Source organism: Ruditapes philippinarum, unplaced genomic scaffold (assembly GCF_026571515.1).
Source record: "Ruditapes philippinarum isolate M1 unplaced genomic scaffold, ASM2657151v2 ctg3301_1_1_1_1, whole genome shotgun sequence".
In the NCBI taxonomy this organism is placed as follows: Eukaryota; Metazoa; Mollusca; class Bivalvia; order Venerida; family Veneridae; genus Ruditapes; species Ruditapes philippinarum.
The window spans coordinates 35837-53151 of record NW_026852851.1 but is presented as its reverse complement, the minus strand read 5'-3'; the positions used below and the strand labels follow the sequence as shown (position 1 = coordinate 53151).

Sequence of the window (17315 nt, the reverse complement as noted above, 5' to 3'; positions counted from 1 at the left end):
TAGTGTATGTATTTACTGGCCGGGATCCGGGACGCCCGGGATCCGGGATCGTATAAGATAATAGAGGAAAAAACTAATAAACCTTATTTGTGTTGATTATTGTCGTAATGACAGGCCATTAAACGTTAAGTTTTTTAATTGTATGTAATGAAAGTTAAATTGATTTTACTTAGGATTTAACTTAGGATATAGATATATTTAGAGCTATGTGTTAACAAAATCACAATACTTATAATTATATGCCTAATTAATTGGAAAAATCAAAGACTATATTCTTGAATTGGTCAAATCCCGGGATCCCTTTATGGTTTTATACGATTTCAGCTTTTCTGAAAACAATATTCTTGAACTGTCCAATTCCTGGGATCTCTTTATTTTTTAATATGATCCCAGCTTTTCTGAAAACTATATTCTTGAACTGGTCAATTTCCGGGATCCTTTTTTTAGTAGGATCCCGGCTTTTCTGGCTGAATTGTTTGACAACTTGTGTTTACTTTAGGACTTGTATCTGTCACTTATTCCAATACTAATTAAATAACATATTACAACTTAACTTCGTATAAAGAGACATTTTTATGAATTCTACTTATCTATTTTTTTCTTGTCAAGGTCAACAGGCCATATAGTAAATGTGCATAGACATAGGGATTTCATTCTATCTGTTTACATGCATCTTCATATATACTCATATTCCTCTTTGTTAAACTGAGAGAACTGGCTTCCTTAACTTTATATGTCACTTTTATTTTGATGTTCGCTGAAGTCTTTTCAGCTAACAGAACTGTCATTTTTACATTTAAACACGCCCCTGGAAAGAAATTACGAAGCGAGTCGCTACTAGCTTTTTTAAAAGCTAACCTTGTTTAATGGTTTTAACTTGGTATAATTATTACTTTGTTGTGTTATATATTTTACAGACGCGACCATAGAGTGAGTTACTTTTATAACTGAGACTTTGACATTTCCAACATTTTCGTAATTATTTCATATCGATATAGCTACTTCCTAATTATAAAACTGTCAGACGTATTCCTCTCAAATTAACATTTCAATTACAGTTCCAAAAGCGCAATAAATATTTTTATTGCCATATAAGTGTAATCGTTTGTCTTTAAGAAAGTATATATTAATAGATCACCCATTTGCTTAGCTCGGAGCTGCTTAGATGTGAAACTCCATTCGATTTTCCGATATTTACCGAGTCAGTCTTTTTGTATGTATTACTACGCTTTGTCATTGCTAAATGCCGTCTGTGTAAGATAGGTCGTCATTCATTTACACGGAACAATAATGGAATTTATCAACGGAATTTGTATATTAGTTGTTATACTACATTTAACAGCTCAAAGTAAGTTTAAAATTCACAATTTCCCCTAAAATTGTTAACATATTACAACTTTATAAAAAAAAAAATGATTACATTTTGTATATTATTCCATTTTCAATTAGTTATTCTGACAAAATCCCGATATATTTTACTCTACTGAATAAAAGATGTAAATTGTTGATATCTGTTGAAAAGATATTATATTTTTTAATATTTTCGCTGATTTTCTTCCATTTTAATAAATTTGACAAGAGTTTTTTTTTCCATTTCTATGTTCCTTAAATAAATGTGGTTTACCAAACATCGTATTACATGTAATTCATTTACAATATGAGTGTGCTACTTAACGTATAAATACATATTATTTGCTTCATAACTAGTACAATTTGTCTACTAACAAAGTTTCAGATGCAAATTATTACTTTTCAACTTATCGATACAAAAATGGAAAATGGAAAACGTCACATTTTTAATCCAAAATTAGTATTTCATACCTTTTTTGCCTTTCTATCCTAATAAATATATTATACAATTTTAATTTTTAACCATGTTAGTATGTCATACAATTTTCCCCCTTTTTGGGAGAGATTTGTTCCTGTTGGTGTTTTTTTCTTCTTTTCCTTTTTACTATCATTTGATACGTGTATGGTTAATTAGGTTTTAATACAATTTGATTTTAAAGACATTAAATTCAACTAAAGAAGGACAAAAAGCCTAGCACTGCGAGTATTGTTAAAACGTGAATTAATTACTTTCAAATAACACTTCATCTTTATGTAACAACGTTATTTTATTTCAAATGATTCTTTTATTGGTTCCAATTAAACATTAATGCACAATTGCCGCGTGCGAGACCTTTCATGTGAAGCGAACAATTCAATACAAACTTAGAGTAACAACATATCTCATTTTTAATCAGTCAATTAATATTAATGCATTTATTGATACATAACTCCGTAACATGTCTAAAAATGTGTGTATTTATAAAAGCTGTACTGTATTCCAGCAATTTAAGAGCAGAGAATTGCTTTTCCCTTATGTATAAATTTAATTATCGTGGTACATTTGAATATTAAAGGAATCAATATTGAAGCTTTTCAATATAGAATATCTTTCCTATTAGAGGCTGAGATATTTCTAAAGTTTAACATGACATGTATTTATATATAACACATTTGGACATTGTATTATATATGTATCAGATATATGATAAAATGTGATAATCAATTTTAACAGGTAAAGATATAATTATATATGTGCAAGAAAAAAATGAAATCGGTTTTGACCAAACCTTAATAGAAAAAAAATAAATGGAGTAGTGTTAGTTCTTAAAAGAAACCTTTACAGTATGACTTCATGAAGGTGATAATGATATAATAAAAATAAATAAATAAATGACTGAATGACTGAATGACTGACTGACTGACTGACTGACTGACTGACTGAATGAATGAATGAATGAATGAATGAATGAATGAATGAATAAATGAATAAATAATTAAATAAATAAATAAATAAATAAATAAATAAATAAATAAATAAATAAATAAATAAATAAATTCACCGTGCAAATATATTTTATGGTGTAAGAAAATAAATTAAACTAATGAAGTAACATTCATTTTAATACGATATACTGAGTTTGGGGAATTTTATCTCTTACAACTTCTGTTTTGATTTATGCTGTTTGTACATTGTATATGTTCAAATATTATAATTTAACTGTGACTCGTATAACTATGCGTTTGCACATTGAACATATCAAATCTACTTTACGTGACAGTTACATTCCCTCAGTTTTCTTAACATATATAATATGGATAAAACAAAACGAATATTAGTGAGTTTAATCGATTAAACTCAAAGTTTAAATGACATTTTTTATGTTATATTTGTACTTATATTTGTTAAGTGAAAAACGAAAATTAAGAAAAAGGATAGTTTTGTTTGTACAAGTTTACCCGATTTGGTTTAATATTGAAGTAAGTTTGGCGTATTACATATATTATTAAAATGACGGTATGAAATGTTTGAACAAATTAATTAATTATTAAGCCACTGAAGTGCATACCAACTTTTCAATATTCTAGAAATGGAAGACAAACACGTGAACCATATGTATCTATTGAAGTATTGGAAGGATAATTCATGTCACTTGTTTTATTTATTTAAATTGAGAGGTGAGATATCTCATGAAAAAGCCATGAATACAAAGGTTATCGATTGATGATCGATTAATGATGAATAATTAATCATCATGTCTATTCATTGTGAAATTCTTTAATTTGAATATTGTAAATTTATTGAAATTCACTTCTGATGACAGTTTTCAAACCAATCAATAGGGCAATTAAATCAAGCTGTATTATTTTCATTCTGTCAATATCTACATTGTGGGTAAAATTAAGCAAAACTAGAAAGTTTATGACTCACAATATGAAATGTTGACGTCGAATTTATCAGAACAAAATATATAGTTAATGAAAATAATTCCTTATCTAAATAAAATTGAAAAATCATCCATAAAAGGTGAAAAAATAAATATTAAAAAAATATTAATCGGTGTTAAAAACACATAACGAGCATCTGTAAACTAGTCAAAATAATAGACACATCGAATGTACCAAACACGGCAAATAAAAATGCAAGCTAGTTTGATTGAACCTTTTTTTTTCGGGGGGGGGGGGGGGGGGATTTGCCTCCTAGCCCCCTAACACCGGCTTTAGTAGATCATGCAAATGATATTTAATCTACATACTTGACACCGGTAAACTTAGTTTTACCTCGTTGAATAATTTCTGAGTGTTGTCTTAATGTTAAACTGGAATGGATCAATTAACTTTGTGAATGCTATGCATTTGTACATTTCCAAGAAAAGCGAAGTCTGGTCCAAAATAAAAGTATTGTCCTTCATGATGAAACAATTACCAGTACTAAATAAAATGGTAAATTGAGAGTTTACTAATTATGTGATATATGATAATGAATTTCAAATACAACGTAACCATATATTTATTATTGAACAAATCGGAACCCAATATTGGTGCCTAGTGCTTAAACGTAATGCTGATTAAAGTTCAACACACAATATTGGGGCACGGGGAAACCAGCATTTACTCAAATGTAAAAAAAATTATATGTCTTAAATAGGTGTCTTAAATAAAAATTACACCGCCTTTTTCATTACTTTATATATATACGTGAATTATTATTATCATTATTTTATTATTTTTATTATTATTATTATTATTATTGTTATTGTTATTATTTATGAACGGGATATAGCCGGTCTATTTGCAATACAATTATATTATCACTAAATACGTGGCAATTTGACGAATTTTGCGAATACGGTACTGAATCTAATTTTTGTTTGTCTTTATATGGATGTAAACATACTTAGTAATATAGAAATAAAGCTGACAAGTGGAAGTTATTATTTGCTGGTATAAAGTATTACGAGTTATATTATTTAGTTATATTCTAGTTAATGTGTAATATATAAACAGTTCAATGAAATCAAACGCTTTTCTCGAGCTTTCTGACGTATTGTTTTCTGCAGAAAAAAAGAAGTTTATAAGATAACATAATTATGACACAACGTCCCTTCTTTTTAGTTAATTTGTAAGTCAGTGTAACACGCTGATTTTCCATAACTTATTTACTTTAGCTAGTTTAATTTGAGATTTTTTCCCAGAACACCTAGCACTGTCAGTATTAAATTCCAATTCTGTGCATCACAATTTCATCTCTAGGTTTAGAAATACAATTTTAACATTAGAGAAAAGAAAAAAACACTTAGAAATTATTCATCGAGAAAAACATTAAGTTTACCAGGGTCAGATATCATTTTTAATGATCCTTGTTGTTTCCATAAGTTTCTCTGGTAAACATTTTTTTTCATTGAGCTGTTTAAATGTTATAACATTAATTTGATCAAGACAAGTTATTTCAAACAAATAAATTATTCATTAAAACTGTGGGGTTTAATAGTTCTAAGAGCTATTTAAGAGCTATTGATCTAGACAGTTAAAAATCTTCAAAGTATTGTAGCGAATTTTAAATTTCGAGATAGAAACCTACTCGATTTAACCAATTTTAAATAAGACGAAATATTTATTCACAAATTTTGTTGTCCTTTTTTATTGTGAAGATAAATTAGCCAATTAGAGTATTAAATACGTTTCTGTAATTTGATGTAAAATTACATTTAAATTTTATTTCATTTATTCTTTTAGGGCAAAAGAATATTACTATCAAATGTATATCAAAACTTGTAAAGAATTATAAATAATTGAAACAAATTGAAGCACTCGTGAATTTTCACACAAACATGTTTGATCTAATGGTAATGAAAACATTTCAGTATGATCTTTGACTTATAACGAAAACCAGGTCTCTTGTTTCATTTCGTGTTATATACATTGTAAAGTTTTTTGGCACAAGGTGTTCCCATGGTGATTAAACTAAAAGATATAAAACTACGGCATCTATATGATGAGTATTGATTGGGGTCAGATGGTACCGTGTGTATTTTATCTGACTTTTTTCAAAACAAAGTATAAGAAATTGCATAAAACTCTGGAAAAAGTATCATCCCTCGGAAGCATAAATCACAACAAAATTACATGAAAATTGCAGAATCGGTTTGATTGAGTCTATACATGAGAGATAACGAAACAATGAAAAAGTGCAACATCCCATACGCCCTCTAGCACCGGCTTTAGCGGTACTCAATTTTCAACACTTAAAAGCGCTGGAATCAATTATCCCGAAGGACCAGAAAAATATAACAACATTGAAAATCATAAAATCATATTTCTGACAAACGAAGCAAGATCTTATATACATGTATATACAAATTCAAATTATCACTACATGTATAAATAACATCAAGTAAACTTTTATCCTCGTTTGTTTACTTTTGATTTTATATATATCTTTCAATTTATTATTTGTATTTTGAAAAAAAAAATCCGACAATTTTCGAAATTGAGCAATGAATTATCAATATAAGTGTTTTGAAAAATTAGACCATGTTTGTTTGTGCCAGCTATGACCTTGGCACAGTCAATTAAATGTTCAAAAGGTTTCATTATCAAAGCACAAAGGTTAAGCTACTAACAATACAGAGCTGGATCAAACTAAATGGATACGGCATACTTGTGTGACTATAAATAGCTGGTATGGCTCTATGAATAGGGCATACTTGTGTGGCTATAAATAGCTGATATGGTTCTATGGATAGGGCATACTTGTGTGGCTATAAATAGCTGGTATGGCTCAATGGATAGGTAATACTTGTGTGGCTATGAATAGCTGGTATGGCTTTATGGATAGGTCATACTTGTGTGGCTATGAATAGCTGACATGGCTCTATGGATAGGTCATACTTGTGTGACTATAAATAGCTGGTGTGGCTCTATGGATAGGGCATACTTGTGTGACTATGAATAGCTGGTGTGGATCTATGGATAGGGCATACTTGTGTGACTATGAATAGCTGGTGTGGCTCTATGGATAGGGCATACTTGTTTGACTATGGATAGGGCATACTTGTGTGACTATGAATAGCTGGTATGGCTCTATGGATAGGGCATACTTGTGTGACTATGAATAGCTGGTATGGCTCTATGGATACGGCATACTTGTGTGACTATGAATAGCTGGTAAGGCTCTATGGATAGGTCATACTTGTGTGACTATGAATAGCTGGTGTGGCTCTATGGATACGGCATACTTGTGTGACTATGAATAGCTGGTGCGGCTCTATGGATAGGTCATACTTGTGTGACTATGAGTAGCTGGTGTGGCTCTATGGATACGGCATACTTGTGTGACTATGAATAGCTGGTGCGGCTCTATGGATAGGTCATACTTGTGTGACTATGAATAGCTGGTGTGGCTCTAAGGATAGGTCATACTTGTGTGACTATGAATAGATGGTATGGCTCTATGGATAGGTCATACTTGTGTGACTATGAATAGCTGGTGTGGCTCTAAGGATAGGTCATACTTGTGTGACTATGAATAGCTGGTCTGGCTCTATGGATAGGTCATACTTGTGTGACTATGAATAGCTGGTATGGCTATATTGATAGGGCATACTTGTGTGACTATGAATAGCTGGTATGGCTATATTGATAGGTAATACTTGTGTGACTATGAATAGCTTGTCTGGCTCTATGGGTAGGACAGGCTGGTGTTGGTTCTTTATTGGTGACAAAGGCTAATCACTGTCGGTTTCAACAGTGAACAGATTAATATGAAAAATTTTTTCGATCAGTTTTGTTTGTTTGGATTTTGATCATGCCATAAAGAAAGTTAAAGATAAAAAAATATATGCATTTCTTTCATACGTACTAAAAAATTGAAGTAGTTTTTTTTTTATTTCCCTCTTGATATCATTGGATTAAAAGTTGTATTATGGTATGCCAGTGTGTCTGTCATTCTTTTCAACATTTAGTAAAGTTTAATCTCTGCGAGAATCGATTCTTATTAATGGTTATTTATTACAATAACAAACTTTCAATTACAGCTAATTTATTTGAATTTCTTATTTGAACTGTTAAAGCAAATATTAGAATATTTCATGCCAGTTCCTGTTTTTAATTCTACGTCTTACTATTATTTGAACAGTTAAAGTAAATAATAACCAACTCCTCTTCTGCTCTGTCAATGACTTGTAATTTAATAATGTTTAACTGTTTGTTCTGATAAACAAACATATTTGATGAATTGTTTACGTGAAATTAGTACGAAGCTCATTGACACTTTCCCTTTGCTTTTTATTTCAAGAAAATTGACTAAAATCTAAAAAAAAAATAATAATAAAAAAAATCAAAAAACAAAAACACACACACATACAGCAGACGACATTTCTAGCAGACGACAATTTTTTTCTCCGCCCAAACGACTGATGGAAATACAAGCATACGAACACAAACAAGAGCCTGCAATACAGTCTCGTTAAACATACCAACACGGTAACGGAATAATTCACAACAAAGTAACTTCTCTGAGACTACGCCGTCAATGACTTTCTATAAACAAATGAGCCACGTCACGACAAAACCAACATAGTGCGTTTGCGACCAGCATGGATTCAGACCAGCCTGCGCACCCGCGCAGTCTGATCAGGATCCATGCTGTTCGCTATCAGTTTCTCTACTTGTAATAGGGTACGTAAGCGAACAGCATGGATACTGATCAGACTGCGCGGATGCGCAAGCTGGTCAGGATCCATGCTGGTCGCAAACCCATTATGTTGGTATTGTCGTGACGCGGCTCAAATGTTAACAGTCATTCAATGGTGTTTACTAATGGTGCTGAAACACTATTAACACGTTCAGTCTAACAGAAATTACCACTTGCCCTATGAGAAAATAAAGAGTTTTCCATTTATCATTTATTTACCTAATACAATGTTTGAGCGCCAAAAGGTTAAATGTCTTTCCTTTTCAGACACATTTCTGTCCTGATAGGTGTTTAAACACATGACATTCGTCTGTAAAATAGTCAAATGTTTCCCCGACACGTCAAAACTGAAAAAGGTGCCGGTTCAGTTTGACTTACCCCGGGTTGATAACAATTCGACATTTACATATGCAAATGATGTTTGATTTAGACGATATGTTCCTTATCCGGTGAAAAGCGGCTTATTGTGTTAAGTGCGTGACATCATAACGATGCGCTACTTGGCTTAAATTTCATAATCATTTTCAACTCAAATACAATAAATTGTAGTCATCTATTAAAGCAGCATGCCTCTAGGTTCTTGCAAATTTTCTAGAAAGTTTTGAAATTGTATTTCAAAGTAAAATATTGTGAAGTGAACAAAGATATTAATTTACACATTGCAAATGGCGCTTTCATTCCACATAAATTACAAAAAGGTCACAATATGCAAATTTTGCACTCTGCTTAGTTATGCAGTAGAAAGATCTGGTATTTCTTGAAATATTTTGACTTACCTCGAGGCTTGCAGCTTTAAGCCACGCACATCTGCGGTTTTTTCTTGATCGATTTCAAACTCTTAATTAAGAATGAGCCCATGCTTGTGTTTGAATGGAATTATGGGAAAGTTCTAAATGGAAAGCTGATATGCCATCGGGAGTTATAGAACATGCCATTAAATGAGTTTTTATGTTACCCCAGGTATTACCGCTCAATTTGTACTGCCTCAAATAATGAGTTTAAGGATAACCAACGCTAATGATTCGGTAAATATCGACTGAAGTCGGCTAATATCGTAAAAGATTTCTAAATCTGTTAAAAAAGCAGTCACGTGATACGATTTATGCTGAAACAAAGTAACTCAATGTCATAGTATTTATTCCAAAACAAAGTGACTCAATGATTTTTTGGAAATGTAATTCAAATTAAATTATTGTGATAATTAATATTAATTTGCAAATTGAAAACGGCGCTTACAATCCACGCAAATTACCAAAAGAGGTCAAAATATGCAAAATTAGCCCTTACTGCGTAAGTAACGCTGTGATTAGCCCTTACTGCGTTAATAACGCACTACAAATATGGTGATAAATAATGCAAAATCAGTCATTTAATCACACATTAATTATTACTTGAATCTTGAGTCTTTTTACTTCTTCACTACCAATCTGCGTACATTTTTCTCATGTTAAATTTTCTATGAAATATTTTGACCTATCTGGAGGCATATAGTTAAACATGGATATTAGAATAACGGGTTGCAAAATAACAAAAATACGAGTTTTAACTTCACTTTCATCCAAGATAAAAATCATTTAATAACTTGACATGTCATCGACAGGAAACACGGCTTGACTGATAATAATAATTTGATGATTGCACTTTGTATAGAAACTAACGAACTGTAAGACAGTGTAGAAATTGTATCAGATTTTTATGCTTCGATGGCAGCCTCGCGGAATCATAATAATTGAGTTCAGACAAGTACCAAAGAATTATTTAAAACGTTTTTTTCAAAGAGTAAGGTTATATCTGAAACAGGAGGAAAGTGGGAGACGTCTAAAATATAAAATATTATAAGGATCGTATATGCTTGCTGCCGGTACATACCGGAATATCTATCACTCGGGTAACTGTTTGCGGCGGTAACCAAGCTCTCTGTCGAGTTTTCGCTAAATCCGCGGTCTCACTTACATCCCGGCAGAGCCCCAGCAGAGGCCCGTCAGACGATCGGGGACAACCGGGGTGCATACGTAACTCTGGCGGCAACGTCCAAAATGACCGGGGAACATACGGCAATCGACCCCGGATGGAATAAAATATTTAATATTGAATGTTTATAAACAAAATATGATAAAAATGATTATGATATTGTAATCGTTATTGAAAGTAAAACGGCATGTATTGATAAAAGTAGCAAAGTGTTAATTTTACATAAAACAATTTACGGAAAATATTACGAAAGACCGGTGGAGACATTTCAATTTCATGCATTCTCGGCATCTTCGTGAACTAGTGATTTTTCGTGACTTCCATTTTAACATCACAAATTCACGATTTCAACTTCATGAATTCACGTTTTGAACTTCATGATTTCATTTTAACAAATTCAAGATTTCATCTAAACGAAGTAAAAAAATCGTGAATTTCAAAACGTGATTTCGCGAAGTTGAAATCGTGAATTCATGAAGTTGAAATCATAAACTCATTAAGTTGAAATCTGTATGTGGAAATCGTAAATCCATGAAGTTGAAATCGTGAATTCGTGAATGAAACCGTGAATTCATGAAGTTGAAATCGTGAATTCGTGAATTCTGCATGTAGAAATCTTGAATCCATGTAGTTGAAATCGTGTATTCGTGGCGATGAACCCGAGAATTTAATTCAAGAAGTTGAAATGACACCGCCGGTCTTTCATAGAATAGGAACCTTCGTAATATCGTTGTTTGCAGAGCATCTGTTTTGCCAAAATAATCTATTCTATCGATTAATAAGAAACAGATGTAAAACATTTTGACACTTAGCTCTAAACACCTCTTAACTGTCGAAACAAAATGGCAGCTGGACTCACCAGGGAACACTAAATGGGTATGTAACATGATGAAAGTAGTGTTTTCCTTATTTGAAGTAAAAAACTTTTAACGAAAGACAAAGAAGAAACTCGTAAAAATAGATCGGTATGTACATAAATAAATGCAAGTGTAAAAAAAAACGTAAGTGTTTAGGGAGGTCGCGTTTGTTGTATTTTGTTCTTTACTGTTTTGCTTGTCAGTCACCGTAAGACTTTTCCAGATATATGTATATCAATTATACCACTTCTTGTGTGTTCATATATTATAAATTAATTAATTAATTAATTAATTAATTCCTTCCTTCCTTCATTCATTCCTTCATTCATTAATTAATTAATTAATTAATTAATTAATTAATTAATTAATTAATTTTTAATTTATTTATTTATTTATTTATTCATTTATTTTTATTTATTTATTTATTTATTTATTTATTTATTTATTTAACTACAAAATAATTAGTTTAAGTTCTACTATTTATTTTAGTACGAATGTGGTTGAAGCTATAAGCTTATTAAAACACATTCAAATCCGTTCCTGGAACGAATTGAGTAATAAGCAATGAGTGTAAAGTTTCTTGCTCTCGGAAACAACGACTATACCCTGTGGGGAATTCAACTCACGCGCCTGGCATTCCTTAGAATTTTAGTCCGAGGCGTTAACCACTCGGCCACGCCGCCACTCAAAATAATTGATTTATTAATATGGATAAAGTGTTGATGAAAAAATAAGAAAAATTAATCCTTGTACATTAAAAAAAAACATTGACCTCATTTTTTTTCATATATCTTTTTCTAGAAGTATAAAGCATTTAAAAAAGTGACATAACATTTTTTGTTTATCTCTATTTCAGTCTAAATGATGCTTTTACTTTTATTTCAGTAACAAGCAGCGATTCTGAATACTTAATCTAAGTAGGAAAAAAATGTGTTAAAAAATTCGTGTCTTTATTAGATTACATGTAATAAGAATTGGAATAAATGGTACAATCAATATCTAAAAAAAATATTCTACATAACCGCGTTCAACAAAAAAAAGGCGCCATATATATACATGTTAACAGCTGTGACCATTTTACTAAAAAACTTGAATTTCGATACATATCAAAGCTGAGATGATTTTTTTAGAGAAATGGAATTCTTAAAGGACGCCCAAAACGATAAAATTGAACAAGCAGCAGCCTCAGTTTGATTGATTAATTAAAAGTATGTTACTTTCCACGGTCCCTTGCACCGGCTTCAACCTAATCCAACATTAATAAAACTTTGGAATATAATAGAGGAAAAAACCCTAAAAACGCCCAAAACCACAAAACTGAAAATGTTGCAGGCTCGGTTTGATTGAGCCTGTTCATGGACGGTAATGGAAAGTGCAAGTTAACGTTCACGCCCCCTAGCACCGGCTTAAGCAGAATCCAACATTTAACACACTGTGGAAAACTTCATACATGTATATTATCATTAAAATTTAATGATGAGCAATATTACTGTATCTTTAACGTCATTATCTGGAGATGGTATGAAATTAAAAAGTTATGATATCCGCGGAAAGTGTCGTATTACTAGAATTTCTAAAAGTAAATATAATTTGAAATGAATTATAGAGAAAATGCATAAACTACTTTAAATGTTGAAATTAAATGACGAGAACGCATTAAATGAAATTCAGATAATATGTATTACAGCGGAGTAATAGGTTTCCATTTCGAGTTAAGGAATAATTTCGCAATTTATTTTATAGGAGACATACGATAATTTGTTCACGTCTTCAAATTACGAACATTGATTATAAAAGAAGAAAATTTTGCTTTCTATTCATCGTGGGCAATTGAAGAGGTAGTAAAAACCTTTAAATGAAAAGAAATTTCATTTCTTGGTAGATCTTTTCATCACTGGAAAACAGAATATTCAAAACGCGTTATCAAATGAGAATAAGGAAAAAAAGAAAAATCTTTAAAATCAACAATAATACGTAATTGAAGGGGAAAACAAGAAAATATATAACAAATGTGCATTTTTTTCACGTTCCTAATTGAATGTTTTCTCATTTTACTCATAAATCTTTATTATAAGAAGTAGTGAAGGTGTTATTTAAAAGATTAATTAATTTTAAAGCATTCGCCCGTTTTCACAAAATTAACCTTTTAAGGATTCGACTTATATTCACTAAATAAACTTAAAGGCGGCTTCTGTTTGTTTTTAAAGCTTAGGCCTAAGCATGACGTCAGTCTTTGGTCAGTGAAAACCCCCTACTCGATGGAAAATGATAAAATCCATAACACAAAAATCTGGGAAAAGGGGGGTATTTCGAAAGCAATTAAATCAAAAAGAATCTCGAAAGTGATGAACATCAGTTGTAAAGGTTCTTTTCGCCATCGAGCTTAAATAAATATGTTTTAACCATTCTTGCTATTTAAAATGATATATATAAACGATCGACAGCTATTTAAACACATGTGACTTTCCAGGTTTACTGTCATAAAGTAAAATATATATGTGTATTGATTACTTTACAGTGAAATAATGATGTAACATCGTAACTCACCTGGGGAAATTACTAGGAAAAGAGCCTTTGATCTTACCGTTGCTATGATGTGACTTTTAATAAAACCTTTTAATGTCTATATGAAGCGGAGTTCTCCTAACGAGCTCACATCATTTACCTTTTCAATTAAGTATAACAAACATTAAATGATAAATTTAAGATAATATGATATAATGATATTTATTTTGAGTTTGCATGACAAGGTCAGGCATAAAGGTTTGGTGAACTTTTATAACATAGATTTATGACAAGGTGGATATTAACAGAACTTAACCCGACAAACCAAATAATTATCTAAAAGCCCCTTATGCCTCAGGTTTGATTTTATCCTTCGTACAAAGGCTTTTTGAAAGATCATGTATGTTTTAATAAAGGTTGTTACCACACTTGTGAAATTTTATATATGTATATAACTATGCTTCTAAAAACAATTTTTTTAAGCATTGAAGAATATGTAAAATATGTACTGCAAATACTTGTCCACATTATATGTAATCATTAAAATATATGCATTTAATTTCTTATTGAAAAATTTTCAATTTGGACAAATGCACTAATCATTGTTGGGAAGTGGGAACATTTTAAGATATGTATAAACTGAAAAGCGGACACTGCAAACCATGATCAGTTGACACGGTCGTTAATTGATGACTAACAGCCTTGCAAGATAAAATAAGATAAAATAAGATAAAATTAGATAAAATAAGATAAAATACGATAAGATAAGATAAAATACGATAAAATACGATAAAATACGGTGTAATTTCATTATAAGACATAGTTTACCTGTATAAGCCATATTTTTGATGCTGTTTTAATGTCGTAGATCTATATTGAACTGACCATTGTCGCAATATAAAAAATGCATCGTAATGTCAAATGTTATAAGATATTGTATAGCAATGTTTTGTTGCAAAGTGAATGCTTTTCTTTTTTTCTATTAGTATTTTTTTTAAAAGCCCCCTGATATAGTGTGTACAGTATGCATAACATATAATATATACAATGCGAAATTCAATCGTTCATTTTTAATCAACAAAGTGTCAGGCACTGTTCAAAATGCATGTATTTCCAACAGAAGGACAATGCTAAAGAATTTATCTATCTTTAAGATACTATGTTTTATATAATTAATTGAAAAATAAATACAAGAAGCAATAACAGTGTTGTAGTTAAATGAAAGCAAAAACATATCATAGTTTTGAAAATATTGTAGTTTTGTGGTAAAAATGGGAGTAATAAAACATTATATTTATGCGGTCAAAACAAAAACATTAAAACATTGTAGTTTTGCGAATGACAGCCAGACAAATTAAAGCACCAAAAATGACATACACTTATTCCGGAAGATTATACAAATAAATTGATCTTGTGTCAAAACTTCAAATATTTTTTTATGGATAGATTGTTTATCTTTATCTATTTTTTTGTATTCCAACTTTATTCATGTTGCAATTTTATCAAAGGAATTCTAAGCTGAAAATTTTTATTTCTGCTCTGTGTGATTCAAAATATAATTTACTGAAAAAATAGTAGAATTACTGACTATCATTTTCTTTCAGTCAATTTGTCTACTATTTGGCCTTAAATTTCGTCTCCTCTTCTTTTAAGATAGAGCTGGGCCATTTTGATTTAACACTCGCATTTCTTTGATTGGGAATTCTAATCTGTAAACAATACATAATATACTAATTTATTGGAACAACCACAAGTTTTTTTTAAATAATCTTTAACAATGATATGAAGAGTAAACTTTAGATAGCGGCCTTATCAACCTCTATATTCTTCGTGTGATTTGTTATGGTTTATAAAAGTATTTATAATAATGCACGTTTGTATTGTTGCTTTTCATTGGCTAATCGTGTCATTATAACTCGTGTGACATAGCTGTTTCAATTGACATGACTCAACCGTTTCAATTGACATTGTAATTAACGTGACTCAGCTGTTTTAATTGACATTATAACTCACGTGACTTAGCTGTTTCAAATGACATTATAACTCACGTGACTAAGCTGTTTCAATTTACATTATATCTCACGTGACTTAGCTGTTTCAATTTATATTATAACTCACGTGAAATAGCTGTTTCAATTTACATTATAACTCACGTGACCTAGCTGTTTCAATTGACATTATAACTCACGTGACCCAACTGTTTAAACTGACATAATAATTCACGTGGCCCAGCTGTTTCAATTGACATTATAATTCAAGTGACTTAACTGTTTCAACTGACATAACTCACGTAACTCAACCATTTCAATCGGACAATAAAATCCGAATAGTATAGCTGGAGGTCGTCGTACACATTTAGAACTGAATAGTTTTCTTGCGCCTTTCTCACAGATGACTTTTTAAGAAAAGCCAACAGTGTTTTCGGTACGTTATAACGTCATTTCGGTTTTGTCTTTATATTCCAGTTATATCTGATTCAAACATCTATAAAGAATTCAAGGCATAAGCTAAAGCACGCGTATTCATACAATTACATTTTAAAGTCTACCTTATTTAACATCTGATTGCTAAATTTACTGCAGACAATATTGGTTTACAGCATCATAGTAACGATTTATACTCTATTTCAAACGTTTAAATTAAATGACGCAGCACATTAAATCACTTCCGGTAATGTCTAAAACAGCGAACTAATACGATTTCATTTCGAGTTGAGCAATAATTTCATCGGATGTTTTGTAGACGACGTTAAGAAGAAATTGCAAGAAATGAATATCATTTGATTTTATTCTTTTTTATATCAACATTGTACTTGGATTGAGCGAATCGAATACGTCTACACTTTTACCGGTTGCATCATGGGCAATAATTCTTGCATCGCTTAAAAATATGCTTCTCTGATTATGTTATAAAATATATAATAAAAATTTAATATTTATAAACAATTGGAAACGGGTAAGATCGCCATACACGACAGAAATAAAAAATGCTAAGAATTTGGCTATGGACCGCACTGGCTATCTTGTACGCTCTCTGTCACCGTCTTAAGCAGAAATTATCATTGATATATAGAAATATATTGTAATTAAGTTTTAATTAACTTTCGTAGATTAGTTCGTTCATTCAGTGGTAATCACGGAATTATTAATGTGACGTCATCTTGAAATTCCATGCAAAACAGCGTATCTGTCTGCCCCTATACGAGAAATCAATGGGCAAAAGAACAAGAAATAATTTAAAGGCCCATTGTGCTGTCATTTTTTTTATTTCTCAAAACCTTTTTCTTTTTGGCATCATGTTAGTTTTAAATTAAAATACTCGTTTGCTACAATGATTTACTATAATTTGCTTTCATTGCTCTGCATGCAATTGGTATGATTTTAGTGAATTAGTATTTTGTATGGAAGTCAAAATACTACTTTGCTTACATTTTCCTGTCTTTATGACACGTTACTTCA

At 30.9% G+C, this 17315-nt stretch overlaps 1 protein-coding gene across 1 annotated transcript in view; it reads left to right on the top strand.

Annotated features, from left to right (window-relative positions):
* Positions 1-1223: 1223 nt before the first annotated feature.
* LOC132726178 (uncharacterized) overlaps positions 1224-17315 on the top strand; it is a 32070-nt gene continuing 15978 nt past the window's right edge. The window contains exon 1 of the mRNA XM_060711451.1: positions 1224-1348. Coding sequence (XP_060567434.1) covers positions 1291-1348 — 58 coding nt within the window. The 5' untranslated portion in view covers positions 1224-1290. The remainder of the gene's footprint in view (positions 1349-17315) is intronic.